Source organism: Lonchura striata, chromosome 5, assembly GCF_046129695.1.
Source record: "Lonchura striata isolate bLonStr1 chromosome 5, bLonStr1.mat, whole genome shotgun sequence".
Classification (NCBI taxonomy): domain Eukaryota; kingdom Metazoa; phylum Chordata; class Aves; order Passeriformes; family Estrildidae; genus Lonchura; species Lonchura striata.
In genome coordinates this window covers 66,486,491-66,501,909 of record NC_134607.1, presented here as the reverse complement: position 1 = coordinate 66,501,909, position 15,419 = coordinate 66,486,491, and the positions used below count along the sequence as shown (strand labels likewise).

Here is a 15,419-nt window from a genome sequence, read left to right as displayed (position 1 = left end):
TAAAAATAATTTATTTCACCTCTTTTGCCACATTCCTTGATACAAAGCAGCTGTATTTTGGCTGTGTCTCATAATTACTGTCGTTATACTGTCTGTGTATCACTTTAAGTAATCTGCTTCCAAGAACAGTGTGAGATCACACAGACACTGAGGGAATTTTCCCGCTATCCAGTCCGTGCCCTGGCACATCCCGGACCCATCTCCCGTCACCCGGCCGACGGGCCCGACGCGGTCCTCCCAGCCGCCAGGGGGCGCGGCGCGGCGGCGCGGCCTCCCCGGAAGTGACGGCGTTGTTTTCCTGCGCTGCTTCCCGAGGCCGCCATGGACATCCTGAAGCGGGAGATCAGCAGGAAGCGCCAGCAGCTGGAGGAGAAGGAGCTGCTGGGGGTGAGGGCGGCCGGCATGGACACCAGGAGCTGCCCGGGCTGTGGGCCCGGGGGTGAGGCGGGAGCGGCCCGGGATGGGCCGGGGAAGGGGGCGCGGAGCGGCCCAGGGCCGGGTTCCCAAGGCCGGGATGAGCCAGGCCGGGATCGGGCTGGAGCCCGGAGGGGTCTGGGGGCGCAGGCGCAGCCTGGCTTCAGCCTCGCTGTGCTCCATGGGCTCTTGGGGCTGGTTTCGTTTGTTTCTGGCACCGAGAGACGAGAAAAGTCAGTGCGAACTTTGGTGAGCAGAGTGTGGTTTGTTTCCTCCCCACGGCCGCGTTCTGTCCTTCCCCTGCAGGGTGTGAGCTGTGTGTGTGCGCCCAAAAACCCCATACCCGGGCAGGGTGTGTGTGTCTAAAAACCCCATGCTCTGGCAGGGTGTGTGTGCCTAAAAACCCCATACCCGGGCAGGGTGTGTGTGCCTAAAAACCCCATACCCGGGCAGGGTGTGTGTGCCCAAAAACCCCACAGTACAGCAGAGCCCCTTTCAGGGGTGTCTAATTTTGCATTTTGGCATCAGGCTGAAGGAGGGAGCTGCAGTCAGAGGCTGTTGTACGTCAAGCAAAGCGTGAAGGAAGAAGTTGTAGTTTGTACTAATCAAGGAAATGCTTTGGGGTGGCTACATTTTCCAGCTGTTGTGTGTCTGGAATATCTTTCCAGGCATATTTTTACAAAGCTCCTCCAAGCAAGCTTATAAAATACTGTGTATAAAGGTGATCTCTCCCACCCTCTTGATTTAATGTCAAATGATGTGTTTAGTATGGTTTATCTAAACAGCCTGGGCCTGGTTGTGCACATCTGAAGTCAAGCTTTACACCAGAGACCACCAAGGCCTTACGTGACAGAAAACTTGGGTTTTCTGAAGTGCTGGCAAGCACATTGTATTTTTAACTCTGCTTATATCTATGTCCTGCAAAGTAACTCTATATTGCTGATTTCAGAGGTGCTTCCAACTAGGCATCTCTGGGAAAGGACATAGCTGGATTCACCAAGCCAAGGAAGAAAGTTTGGGCCATTTTTGCTCAACCATGCAAAACTGTGAACTGGTAACAGCTCTCCTCTCTTTTAGGGAAATAAGAAGTATTTCAAACGCAGTGAGCTAGCTAAAAAGGAGGAGGAGGCCTACTTCCAGAGATGTGGCTACAAGGTATGGAAATTGTTCTTCCAGGACTTGGTGTGTTTATTTTGAAGTCTGCATTTTTTTTTTTTAAATCAACAATATCAATGTTGTTAATGATAATTGTTGTTCTTTGTTCAATCTGTTAATGTTATACATTAGCCTGTAAATGAGAAGCCACCTGGAGAGGTATGACTTTCCAAAACCATTTTCAATGCAGGAAAAAATATGCATGACGTACAGTTAACTTAAGTTGGTGTTATGGTTTGGTTTTTGTTTCTTTTTTGTTTGTTTGTTTTTATTTGTGGAAAGCATGAAGTGGCTCGGGATCAAAGCTTGTCTTCCTTTCTTATAAATTGTGCTGTTAGGCATGAACACTGGATCTGATATAGCCACCTTCCTCCCCTTACTGAGAAAAATGGATACATTTGGATAATTTTATCTGATCTTCATTGACAAAATGTGCAAAAGAAATCAGTATAGTGTGGGTGTGCATTAAAAAGATCTGCCAACTCTCCTAAATTTGTATTTGTATTTTGACCGTTAACCACCCAGCACTGAAGCTGTGCAACAACAGCATTTATGTTCTTGCTGGCAAAATATGAGAAACAATTGGTAACCTTGGGTGCATTTTGCAACAAATGGGTGATCTGGAAGGCTTTATCTGCCTTGTAATGGTGTCAGGGCAAGAGTTTACTGAAATGGAAAGAATGTTGTTGTCTTTTACAAGTGTGTGTGTGCCTGCCTGCCTGCCTGACGGGGTGTCTGGGAGGGAGGGAGGATGCATTCCCTGAGGAAGACAGTTTCATAATCTTGTTTGCTGTTAGAGGGCACAAATAGGAGCTTTGTTTTCCAGTGACCTTTACCCAGTTAGTGACTTATTCTGAAACCTTGATCTGTTTGTGCATATTTGAACATCAATGCCAAAATGATTCTCGGAATGCGCAGCATAAAGTTATGGGAAAGCTCTGTGAATCCAGCTGCTCTTCCAAGTGCAAATGGCTGCCTGATGCCTTTGGAGCATTAACTTGAATTCTTCAGAACCTGATGTGGTTGGAGTTACCTGTGCTGCTGCAACACCAGTTTGGGCATGAAATGCAGCCCTGACAATGGTTTTAAAATAAGTTACTTTGTTAAATTTAGTACCTTTTTAGAGCCTCCCAGATTTCTGCATTTGTTCTTTACTCTGTTAATGAGACATGGAACACAGACTAATTTCCTTTTAAATGCAGGTGCTTTTTTACTTTGCTTAGATTTAATAAGTTGGAATAATTTCACTTGCTTGAAGAAAGCACTGAAACAAAAGTAACAGAGGTAGAGATACTGCTTATAACTTGGAGTCCAGCTGACAGAATGGATCAAATATTTTCTTCCAGTTCTGCTATCTCTTTATGATTTCAAGAATGTTTGTAAGTTAAAACTTGTATGTATCTTTCTTCTTTGGGAATATATTAAAAAAAAATTTACACCATTCTTCCATATTTTCTGTCCTCTGTCAATTCTTCCTTCCCTGCATTGATGGAAATTTTATTTACCCCTCCCTTTATGTGTTAAACATTGATATAATTGCCTTTCCCTTGTTCATTCCAAACATCTGTATTTGTAGGATTGATTTTTTCTGTTTGCTAATACAGCATTGAATGTAGATTTGTACATCTGAAATTGCTGAATCTTGTAGCTGAAGCCCCAGGGGTGGTTTCTGCCAACCACATGGAGTCACACTGACACCTGAGCAAGGCTGGCACTGTGTCCTGAAAGAATAAAAAGCCTATTAAAAATTAAAAAAAAAAATTTCTTCCTCAGATTGATCAACCCAAATAAAGGCTGCCCATGCACAGGGAATGCTGCAGGCTGCTCTAGCATTCATTGGATTGTTTCCCTTTTAACAAGTACAGAAAGGAAATAAATTAAGAATAAACAAGATATGACTGAGCACTGAAGAGGTTTCCTTATTATAGGAATATTTACCACCAGCAATCTGCTCCTGCTGTCAGAAGTGTTGAATATGAGCTTATACAGGGAGCTGTAGTTACATGGCTGCTGTCTCAGAGTTACTTTGATCAAAGAGTTATTTTGCATTATTAAAATACTGAATAATGAAGAAGGGATGCTCTCTTTGATTCAGGGACCTTCTTTTAGACTAAGAGGAGTTGTTAAAGATATCCTGTTCCTATGAGGAGTTGTGTCTTTTTTGGTTTTTCTTTTTTTTTTTTTTTTTTTTTTTTTTTTTACCCGTAAGAAACTGGCAAGGTTGTTAGAGAGGTGAGGTGCAATACCTAAAACAAGGTTGGAGAGGTGTATTACCTCTCAAAACCCAACAGAAACTATGGATCACTGCCAACTGTGCTCAGCTTGCTGAAGCTTTAGGCAATAAACACTGTAACTGACAGTGAACCTGAAAAAAGCAGCTCCACTCTCACCCTGCTCTGGGGTTTTCCTTCCTTCTGTCTGTGCATGTGCTGGTCCTGGGGAGCTGGATGAGGAAGTGAAGCAGGCTGGGAACAGTATTTGTGTTTGTCAGAGTATTTTCTGTTTGAATAATTTCCCCCTTCTGGTTCATCACACATTGATGCAAATGGTCTTGCATGAGTAGGGGGGATGGAACAGGGGCAGCAATCAACAGGCAGAGGGTGGATTTGCTATTTTTGGCACCAGTGCTGGCATCTGCCTGCTAAAGTGACAGCCAAACTTCAGCAATTGTCCTTTCTGTTTGCTGGAGAGAGTGCTTCCTGCAACCTGCAGAAGTGTTAGTTAATTACTGATACTATCAAGAACTTTTATTGTTTTGTGAGATGCAATTATGGACCATAAAACTATGAAACTAAAGATTTATATTGTCATACTAAAGTCTGTGTTCCAGAGTTCTTGCCATCATTTCTCATCAATATCTGAGCTTGTTTCCATTGCAGATGAGTAACTTTGTTTGTTGAATGTAGGTACAGCAGCAGGAAGAGGAGGAGAAACCACTGGCTACATCAAATCCAGTGCTGGAACTTGAACTAGCAGAGGAAAAGTTACCAATGACTCTTTCCAGACAGGAGGTAAAGTCAAAAACCATAAACTGACTCCTTGAGTTTACAGCAAATACACATGGAATTTCTTGTTAGGGCTGTTTTATCTAGTTAACTGTACTTTTTATAGCAGTTTTATTTAATAATAAGCTTCCATTTTTGCAGTCAGCAGTTAATGATCATCTTTGCTTACCAGGGCTCTGCTGTCCAATTGAATGCATAGGGAGGTAGAGATGGGTAGAACCTCTCTGTTACAGGGATTTACACAGATGTTTTGTAACATTTTGCAGTTCTTTCAGAGAGATACCCTGAATATCAGCATTATTATTGGATAGCACTGAAGATGGCATGCTGACTTTTTCCAAGACTTATTTTTCCCTGAGCGTCTTTTCTTTGTAACTTGTTGGTCTGAGCACAAATTTAGAAATCAAGTTTTGGAAGTTCACATTAGCCTCTAGAGGAAACAGTCCTAAAGCTAGAGCAGCTGGGATGTTCTGTGCTTTTTCTAAGGATAAAAATGTCTTATGTGGATTTAAGTTCACAAACAGATCCACACCCCAGAGCAGAAGCAGGAAGTTCAGAAGTACAGAATGCACTTTAATCTTGGAAATATTGAAATTCACAGCTGAGGTCATCCAAGCATGTCACGCCTTCCCTTAATTGGTCAGGATATTCAGGTTTTTACAGGGCTTGTGATGGGGGTTGTTGGTTTTGTGTATGGTTTGAGGTTTGAATCAAGTTGAGGGCGGCTTTTTCACTTCTGCTATATCTACTTTTAAAGTAACTATCCCATTAGATTTTGGGACCTCATATTTCCCAAATGCTTAATGATGGGGATTTTCAGCAGATCATCTCGTAGATGTGCTGGGACAACCTTCAGCCCAGTTAATATTTTTATTGCCAAGACAAATAGGTGAGTGAGATTATTGTCAAGTTCCTTTGTGATTTTGAAAATGGTCTTTAAGCTCTGCCAGAGGGATTATTTTTTTGTATATTTGTTTGAACAAGTCAGAACAGGAACAAGTTTGGCTGTATCAAACAGCCTAAGATTTTATGCAAAATTTGGATGAGTAATATTTAGAATGACCTTTCACTGAAATACCGTGGGAATTTTATATTTAGATTGTAAAGTGTCTGGAACATTTTTCTACTGCTTAAAATATTGCCATTTCCTCTCCAGTCCAGCTCAGCTTGTTATTCTAAGCAAAGTAAATAAATCTGTCATTCTGGATTTTATTTTGCTTCCTTTATTAGTCAGGGAGTGCTTTGATTCTTTTCAGGTTATCAGGAGGTTACGAGAGAGGGGTGAGCCCATCAGGCTGTTTGGAGAAACAGATTATGATGCATTTCAACGTCTGAGAAAAATAGAAATTCTTGCACCTGAAGTGAACAAGGTAAGCCTGGCTCTTAGTTACTTATTTGTGGTGGGGTAATGAATAAGTAACCCTAGAAAAGTTACTGAAAATAATTTTTTACTAACTGTTAATTTTCAGGAGGAGGGAGTGATAGACAGCAAAGGGAATATGGGCTCTTGTCTCTTTTTTTTTTTTTTTCTTTTTTTTTTCTGAGAAACTATGTTAAATATCAGTGTTTTGAGCACAATTATGATTAAGTTACAGAGTTCTGCTCTAGAAACCTACCAGGCCCTTGTCATTTGGAAAAAGGGTCTTCAGGTGGCATTAATATTCCAGCTTGTTCTGCCCCTGCTTTTTTAATGAGCAGAGAACAGTCATTTACTGTTACAATAATCCTGTATTGTGATTATGTGCACCCCTGAGAAGGCACAGGTAACTAAGAGCAGAACTGCATATTTTCTCTCTGGGATATAATGATTTTTCAAATCCCTAGATTACAGAGCTATAACTTGTTATGGAAGTATAATTTTTCCCCCTTTCCCTTTAAAGTAGCCATTAGCTCAAAAACTGACTTGAAGATTTAATTAATTTATTCATTTTGTCTTAAGGAATGATCAGTTAAATGGGGAGATACAGTTAGGGCTTCTTTTCCATTCACTGTTAAGCAAATTTACAGCTGTACTAACAGAGTGACAATTTGCATTTTCTTCCCTAATTTGTGCCAAACTGAATTGTTTTAAATGTCTTTCCTGGGGCTGCCCATAAAAGGGAAGCTTTTTCCTCTCCAAGTCTTAAAAATAAAGATAAACAGATCTAGAAATAGAAGCTCTGCTAATGAAAGCTTCCCTTCCAGCGACATCGATCACAGGAGCAGGATTAGGAAATAGAGAGCCCACAAATAGAGTTGTGCTGGATTTTTGTTACATGTTTCAGTCACTCCTGTTGCTGTCTAGGGGGATTCTGCATGTTGCTTAGTCAATGAGCCTCGTGGTTCAGACATTTTTAGAGTAACTAAATGATTAATAGAAATGCTCCAGACAGCTGAGTATGATGATGGAAGAGGGGAAGTAACTGTGCATATCCATTCCCTGTGGAGTGGCTGAATTTATGTGAGGGTAAGAAATGTCATACTCCTTTATAGAGCTGTATATTTTATGTCTCACGATGAGAAGGCAAATCCTTCAGCTGTGGTTAAGGCAAATTTTGTGTTCTATTTGAAAGAACCTTTTAATTTATATATATATGGTTTTAAACTGATTTTGGTTTTTTTAGTCACCTCTTCTAAAGTGGAGGGTTTTAAGCAGTGAGTCTAATAAAACATTCTGCTATGTTTAAGTAATTTGTAATAAAAGGAAACAATGTTATTATGTCTGGCACTGAAGGAATGAGACTTATTTACAACTATTTTCAGGGCAGATGTGAAGACTTGTAGAGCTGATGATGATTGTGGTCTGGTTTTCATTTGTTTTGGGGTGGTTCAGTGCATTGCTTGGAGAAGATGAAGAAAATCCTAGAGGCTGATTCCATCCTCCAGCCTTTTTTGTTTTTGGTGAAGATACTGTAAAAAGTATTTTTCATATGTATGCACGTTTCAGAAGTTCATGCATCTGCTTTTTGTTAAGTGCTGAAGCAAAAAATGTTCTTGGAGTTCAGTTAAATTCTAACAATACTAAACCCTTATATGTGTTTTTACAAAATTTGCACCTTAAACAGAAGTTAGATGCTCACTGTGACAGTACTGAACTGCTTTTATTTACTTGAGGGTATTTTATAAACTAGTATTTTTTTCCCCTGTTTTCTAGGGCCTGAGAAATGACCTGAAGGCTGCTTTGGATAAGATTGATCAGCAGTATCTGAATGAAATTGTGGGTGGCCAAGAAGCAGGAGATGATGACTCCCAAAATGACCTGAAAGTCCATGAAGAGAACACTACTATTGAAGAACTAGAAGTATGGGCTAGGTCATGATTAAGGATGTTAGATATATCATGTTGCTGTGAGAAAGCTTCGGGATTGTTTAGACAAAGTTGTCTTCTTTTCAGCAGCTGACTTAGATGTTTTGAAGTATTCATAAGGAGAAAATTTAGGTTTCCAAGCCTGGAGTTGCACTGTAGGTGCCCACAAGAGACAAATGAAAACTCAAGTAGTCTTTGTTTACAGCACTTCGTCCCAAAGGGGTCAGGTGTTGCCTGCAAAGACAGATACAGTAAAGATTCATTCTCCGAGATTTCAGAAGGAGAGAATTTAATTCCAATACATTACCTGGTCATAAATGCCAAAGCCTTTCCAATGAATAGTTGAGAGGGTAATAAGGTCAGTACTAATTAATTTTCCCTATGCAAGGAAGGAGGACTCTGAAAAATAGACACACAGAAAGAACATCTGATATGAAAACATCTAGGACAAAAAAAAGTGAGCATCAGAAGTAGGCAGACCACAGGAAATATAAGTGCAGAAATAATGTGTCCCAGAACCTTGAGTGCAAATGGCTGCTCTGTTCTGAAAGAACCCTGTGGTGTTTGTGTGAGTGAGTAGAGAGTGAGTGCCAGGAAATGCATTCAGCACCTGGTATTTCAGGATAATATTTTGAAAAGCACATTAACTTGAGCTGAAGACTTTTACCCTTAATCTTCAAAACTCTTTGCAAGAGTTAATCTTCATAACATCCTTCCAAAAGGGTGTTTAAGAAATAATACGATTTATAACTGAAAGCTGAAGTGAATACATTATTATTAAGAAATACTCTGGGTTTTTTGTTAAGCTGCCAGGGGTTCTGGTTTAAAATAACTGCAGTGCCAGAGTGGATAGCAGCAGTTGTATTGGAGCTGCATTTTATTGATCTGTTAGCTATCAAAATAGCACCTTTCTGTGGTAGTAGGGCAGGCTTAGTTTGAGCCATGCAAGCAATCTTTTTTGAAAAAGTTTGTAAACACCACATCTTCATTTTATATTACTTTAGCTGTATTGCCTTGAGCATAAAGGCTTACATTGAGTTTGACTCCAAATCTAGGAGATGTTTTAAAATAAAACTCACTTTGGAAACATGAGGGCAATGGAAATTAATTATAAATCGATCTATACCTACTGGAAAATGTTTATAAAACTTACACTGTTAGTATTACAGTTTTGAGGTTTTGGCAGGATGGTGGAGTATTGGAGCATATAGCTGGGCTTTTTTTGTGTTTGTTGCTTGGTTTTGGGTTTTTTTTAAAATTTTGTTCCCTCAAATTCACAGTTGCAATTAAATGATAAAAAGCCCCAGTATATCAGAGAATTGAAATAGCATAACAAAATAAGTAGGTTAATTGATGGCTTTGGGGATCTCAAAAAATGCAGTGCACCCATAGTTCCCCTTAATACAATGCTGTCAGACAGCTGCTAATTATGCCAATAATTTAGTAGTTAATGACTGAAGAATTACTGTTGCATTGACTTTTCAGAAATAATCATATTGCCATTGTGATGTAAATGTTTGTAATAGATGAATGAATTTCAGTAGCATTTGTAGCTGTTTCATGACCAGTGTTTGGGATTTCTTGTGGAATTTATTGCAGTTTGTGGTGCAGTGAATTATGCTCTGCTGTGGTGGTGCTGGCAGACTAGACAAAGTAGAAATAATGGCCCTTTTTTCCCTTCCAGGCTTTGGGAGAATCCTTAGGACGGGGTGATGATCACTATGATATGGACATCATAACAAAGTTCTTGAAGGTAACAAATTCTAATTATTCTGTAGTTGTATCATATTATTACTGCCATGCAGATGCATTTCAAGAGTAGAAGGGTAGGTTTCAGCTGCTTGTGAGGAAAATCTCACATGTTATGTGCGAGATGTGTTTTTTTTGAAATGCTTGGCACTCCACAGCCTTTGTTAGTCACAACAGTGACTTGTGCCAGATGTGGGAAAGAGTTCTTGGGAGAGCAGCATTCTTCAAAATCTGGTCCTGCTTTTCCAGACAAAATAAATACGGTTTTGATTTTCGTGTGATATTTGAGGCAGTTGTTTGTAGTTGCCTCTGTGTGGTACTGTGGCATCAAAACCTTTGGAGGAGTTTCCTTGGAGTAGTGCAAGCTGAATTGGAATGTCACCTAATACTGTTAGTGAAATTAGAGAGTTTTAAAGGAAGTCCACAGGTTCAAGTGGATGGCAGGAAATTGTTTCCTTGTTTCCTGACAAAAAACCTGTGTTGCCTCTCAGCCCAGTCAACCACTGCCTGTGTAACTGTTGTGGTAAGCAAAGTCACAGCAAGAGTTGAAGCTGTAATTTGCGTGTGCACATTTAAGATAAGAGAGTTGTTCCTGTCTCTCCTTACCTATCCTTCTGAAAAAGGTTTCACTTTCTTAACTCAAGATTTCTCAAAAAAACTCAGATCGCCTTGCTTGCTTAGCCCTCTGCTCTGCCTGATGTGCCGGGAAGTCACTAGATGGCACCATGACACTGATGTGCTTGCTCCCTGCAGTTCCTGCTGGGAGTTTGGGCCAAGGAGCTGAATGCCAGAGAGGACTACGTGAAGCGGGGCGTGCAGGGGAAGCTGAACAGCGCCACTCAGAAGCAGACCGAGTCCTACCTGCGCCCGCTCTTCAGGAAGCTGCGCAAGAGGGTGAGTCCCCTCCTAATGCCACTGCAGCCTTTGCTTTCCCAATACCCAGCATCAGGGCCCTTTCCAGGCCACTGCTAGCCTCGCTGAAGGAGAGAGCATGAGTTGGTCACAGTTTCTGTATCTAGAGCTCCTGACACCCAGTTCTGACTTCATCAGTGAAATCTGCCCACCCACTGCTTTTCCAGCTGTTTAAAGCAGCACCTGCTCCCTGGGTTGCAAACGTGACAGAAAATTGGGGTTGCATTTTGCACTTTGCCATCAGCTACCAGGTGTAACTGGTTAACCTCTGCTCTTCAGATCCTTCATCTGAATATTTAACGTGTTTTCCTTTGTGAAACTCCTCAAGCAAGAGTAGTTGCTAAACTTTGCATAAATGCTGAGTAAGATGATTTTCCTGAGCTGCTGTTCTGAAGTAAATGTCTTTTTTTTCCTTTCCCCTCTCTCCTGTAGACACTTCCTGCAGACATCAAAGAATCAATAACAGATATTATTAAATTTATGTTGCAAAGAGAATACGTGAAGGTACGTCTGTACTTTTCCGTCATGTTCATGCTGTCTGGTTATAAAAGATGGAGTTTATTGCTTCAGCATTCCCATATTTTTTTTTTTCATTTTGAAGATGCATAGCTGGAAATACAACATCTATCCCAACAAAATGAAAAATGAATGTGAAATGTTAGGCTCTAAGTAGTGTTTGATCCACAGCCTGACAGAAGATCTTTTGAGGTTCATGAAACTGCACAGTTTTGTAAACATGAAGAAAATTTTTCACAGAGATGGGTATGTTAAGTTGCAGAGGCATTCCTCAAGGGGAAATCTGATATTCTAAGGTTAAGTGAAAATATTGAACAGTAATAGGCTGTTGATGATTAATTAATTAGGAATTAATTGAGGCAGACTGAGTTATTGAATATGAGGCAATGTCCCTTTCTTTGTCTACACTCATATTAAGTGGCCTGGTAAGGTTGAAGTAAGTTAATGGGAAGATTTTTTGGATGAAGTCTGCACACTGCAGGAGGCAGAAGTACTTTGGGACACAAGATCAAAGGCACTATTAGGTTTTATTCACCTTCAGAAATTGAAATACCAATAGCATTTGCTGAAGCAGCTTGTATATGTAGAGGAAACTGAGCTTTTGCCTTCAAATTTCTGGTATTTCTTACTATTCTTGTGAGGATTTGGCATAATTTGTCAAGTAAGCAAGCAAATTTGCTTTTGATGCTGAAAAAAACTTTGTATGGCCTAAGGCAAATGTAATCCAAATCATTTGGAACAGTGGGATGTAGGATAGTGGGATTTTATTTTGAAGCATTTTTTTCTCTTGGTTGTCATCATTATGTGGAAATTCCCTTTCCAATACCGTCTCAGACTAATGAGCATGCAGGAATGTGGTGTATCTCTGGGTGAATCAGCAGTGCTTCTTTCTCCTGGAGGTGCTTGCCTTTAAGTAAACCTCACAGAGATTTTGGATTACTTGAGTACACATTTGGATATTTTCTTGTTTTGTTTTTGCTTTTTTTACATTAGGCTTATGCTTTTACAGATACTCCCATCCTTTTTAATTTTACTTCCTAAGAGGATTGCCTCTTTTTGCCTACTCTTGTCTTCTGTCTCTTTTTGCCTGCTGCTTGCTTTGTGCACCCTAGTGAATACTGTTAGCCACAAATTCTTGCTGCTTTGTTAGTTGAAAAGCTTGGAAGATTTTAATTTTGAAATCAACGTGTTGACATCAGACAAGTGCCAGAATGCAAGTTGTCCATTCAGCCTTAATTAACCCTTTTGTGACACTCCTGCAAGGGTCTTTAATTGCATGTTCACATACTATTTAATCACAAAAGTATATTTAAGTCAGCAAATAGGTATTTGACTAAGACTGTTCAGATTCTGCCTCATGCAGGCGATGACTAAGCTCTGTCCTCTCTTCAGGCTTGCTTTTAGCTCTGTCTGCCACCCCTGCCTTGTTCATTATTCACCTCCCAGTTTGTTCAGTGCTACCTGGAAAGAATCTTCACCCACTGGTCATGATTGCTGCTTCTTATTGTCCAGTTTCTGAATAGGAGGTGATAAATGAACTCTTTATCAGTGAGTTTTGTTGCTGCTCTCTAATAGAGAAGGAATGTCCTGTTCCACATCCTTCACGTTTTTTCTGTAATTGTGTCTGTCACTTGCTGGTTCTCAGTTGTTATGTTGGGTTTTTGTAAGCTCTATACTTCTCTTCCTTTCTGCCTTTCTTTCTGTTAATCTTCCATTTGAGTTTTATCCCTGTTTTTCCCCAGGAATGTTTTCTGTTACAGCTTTAAAACAGGACCTGTGCTCTTGATGAGGAACTTGCTGATTGATTTACTCCTGCTACTGCTCTGGCCTTAAGCATGGTTGCAAATGTAACCTTATTTAACCAGAGATGGTTGAGTTGAACATAATCCCAGTAAACCTTAGTTTTGGTCAAGGTAACCAGACTGCCTTATCCAGTTATTTTTTTTCATAAGGAAAGTCCATAGTCCTTCCATGTGGGAAGGTGCGTTGTGCAGTTGGTTAATACCACGCTGTGACATCGGATCAGAGAGACTGGAATGGGGGTTTCACTGCACCTGGCAGAGCAAAAATGCTTTGTGTGGTGCAGTTGCTGTGGTGCTCAGTGCTGCCCTTCCCTCTCCAGGCCAACGATGCCTACCTGCAGATGGCCATTGGCAACGCTCCCTGGCCCATCGGCGTCACCATGGTCGGCATCCACGCGCGCACGGGGCGCGAGAAGATTTTCTCCAAGCACGTGGCCCACGTGCTCAATGACGAAACTCAGAGGAAATACATACAGGTAATGTCAGCTTTGGCAATCCAACGGGTCTGCTTGTGTAGGGGGATCCTTGAGAAACATCAGTGTCAGGTGATGTGGTAAAAGGGTCCCAGAAATGGACAGGTTTAGTTTGTGCCAAGCGTAACATCCAATTAACAGTAGCTCATCCTGGACCTGAAGGCTCTTCAGTGCTGGGCCAGGAACAGTCTAATGGGTTTTTCTGAGCTGCTGTGATGGTGCATGAACACCAAAGCAGCTGTGAAGACAGGCTTGATTCTCCTGAGGCCTCTCACTGCTTAACTTGTGCTTTAAACATGCACAGAATTTAATACTGTAAAATTCAGTACTTCTGACTACTTCTGCAACTGATAAATGCATTAATTAATAAATTCAGGAATTTGACAGGGACATGACTCAGCAGTGACACTGTACTCTAAGATGGCAAAATTACACTTCCACCACAGCAGTTGGTTTTCTTTGTCAGACTTTTCTGTGTGACTTGAAAGAAAGTAATCACAGGGCTCCTGTCATGTTGGTTTTTTGCAATTGATGGTTTGAAAGAACTGAAAAATCTGCATTCTGTCTTTCTCCTTAATTGCTTCAGTTTCCATTTGTGATGTCCTATGTCCACAGTTCTCCTGAGAAGTGTTTGATTCTTGCCTTGGCTCTGCAGCTTGTTTTGAAATTACTTTTTGCTCTTTAGAATGAATTTTAATATTCAGCTTTCTTGAAAATATCTTTAATTATGATATATCATTTGCTCCCTTGGTGATAAAGATTAAAGAATTGCTGTGATCCTTCACTGTGAATCTTACCAGGTGGGATTGAAGCTGTAGCCTTTTTGATTATGCCACACAAACTCCTCTAATATTGAAGAGAACCTCAAACTTTAAACAGAATAACTACCAAAATAAAAATCCCAACCTCAAAATAGAGTCCTTTTCTTTTTAATTCTTCTTGTTAAGCTTAAGAATACTGTATTAAACTTGTTCAACAGCTGCAGCCTTATTACAGAATTGTCCTTGCTTTGTTGATTCTTAGGGGCTGAAGAGACTCATGACCATTTGCCAGAAGCACTTCCCAACAGACCCATCCAAATGTGTGGAGTACAACGCGCTGTGAGGCTCTGCAGGGGCCAGGGTGGACTCACATTTCAGTCTCCAACACCCAGAGAGGGTGGAAGAGGCAGACTTTGAGCCTGAACACCAACAAGAACTTGGGGTGGGCTTTGCAAAAAAAAAGCAAAAACGTTTTTTTACAGCTTCCTTTTTCCAAGCCCCATTTATTTAGGTTTATTTTGAAATCTGTGCTTTTTGCTGAACACATCCAATGTACAGCAGAGGGATGGGTTTTGAAGAGTTTAAGACCAAGATAATGACCACGGGATAATTCACATGACAACTGTTTTTATTTCAGTTTGTTATTCAGGGAACTGTGCAGATTGAACCGTTTCCCATATTTTAGAGCTTTAGGTGAGTCTCAGCCCTGCAAGGAGCATATGTGGAAATTTTTGGCTGCTTTTGCATTGGAGACTGATGTGAGGAGATGATTAGAGGGAAGCAGTTGAATCTGAATCTTGGTTATTTCTGTAAATATAAAGACTTTATTGGCTAATCTTTCATGTGGTATTTATCAGGAATAAAAAAAAAAGGTTTATATATTTCTCAGCCTCAGTGCAAAGAGTTTTTGATCTTGAATGCATCTGATTTGGCTTTTTTTTTTTTTTTTTTGGTAACGACATTTTTAATATAAACCTTCTGGGCTTGGGGGAAGTAATCTTACGGCTCTTGAGGCTTTCAAATTCCATCTTTATACATCTGGAGAAAATTTTCGATCTGCTGGGCATTGCAGAGAAAATTGGGACCTCCCATGACCATGAACAGTATTTTTAGCAGCCACAAATCTTTACCATTGTGTATCCTGACTGGGAATGGTGAGAAAACTCATGGGAATGATGGTATCTTATTCTGCATAAACAGTGGAATATTGAAACTTTGTTAGTTTTGTGCAGAACCACTTCCTGAAGAAATTCCATTGAATGGGTTTGTCTGGGTGCTCACCTCAACTGGCAGCTTGGAGCAGGAACTGGAGCCCTCTTCTCAAGGAGTGACTTGTCTCCCTTGGGT

At 40.6% G+C, this 15,419-nt stretch overlaps 1 protein-coding gene across 2 annotated transcripts; it reads left to right on the top strand.

Annotated features, from left to right (window-relative positions):
• The first annotated feature begins 264 nt into the window (after positions 1 to 264).
• Positions 265 to 14,960, top strand: PRPF18 (pre-mRNA processing factor 18). Of its 2 annotated transcripts, XM_021531001.2 has the most exons (11): positions 265 to 387; positions 1,492 to 1,569; positions 1,702 to 1,728; positions 4,476 to 4,580; positions 5,831 to 5,944; positions 7,708 to 7,854; positions 9,544 to 9,612; positions 10,362 to 10,502; positions 10,953 to 11,024; positions 13,159 to 13,314; positions 14,335 to 14,960. In XM_021531001.2, exons 1-11 carry the CDS (start codon positions 322 to 324, stop codon positions 14,413 to 14,415), a joined length of 1,056 nt encoding a protein of 351 aa, XP_021386676.1. In that variant the 5' UTR covers positions 265 to 321; the 3' UTR covers positions 14,416 to 14,960. The 2 variants fall into 2 exon arrangements, with proteins under 2 accessions (XP_021386676.1, XP_021386677.1); XM_021531002.2 differs by lacking the exon at positions 1,702 to 1,728.
• The last annotated feature ends 459 nt before the right edge of the window (positions 14,961 to 15,419 follow it).

What these genes read in the sequence shown, in the direction of transcription:
- PRPF18 (XM_021531001.2), top strand. Translation starts at nt 322, where the DNA reads ATGGACATCCTGAAGCGGGAGATCAGCAGGAAGCGCCAGCAGCTGGAG. An exon ending in AGGAGAAGGAGCTGCTGGGG is followed by an intron (nt 388 to 1,491) that starts GTGAGGGCGGCC and finishes CCTCTCTTTTAG; the next exon opens with GGAAATAAGAAGTATTTCAA. An exon ending in ATGAGAAGCCACCTGGAGAG is followed by an intron (nt 1,729 to 4,475) that starts GTATGACTTTCC and finishes TGTTGAATGTAG; the next exon opens with GTACAGCAGCAGGAAGAGGA.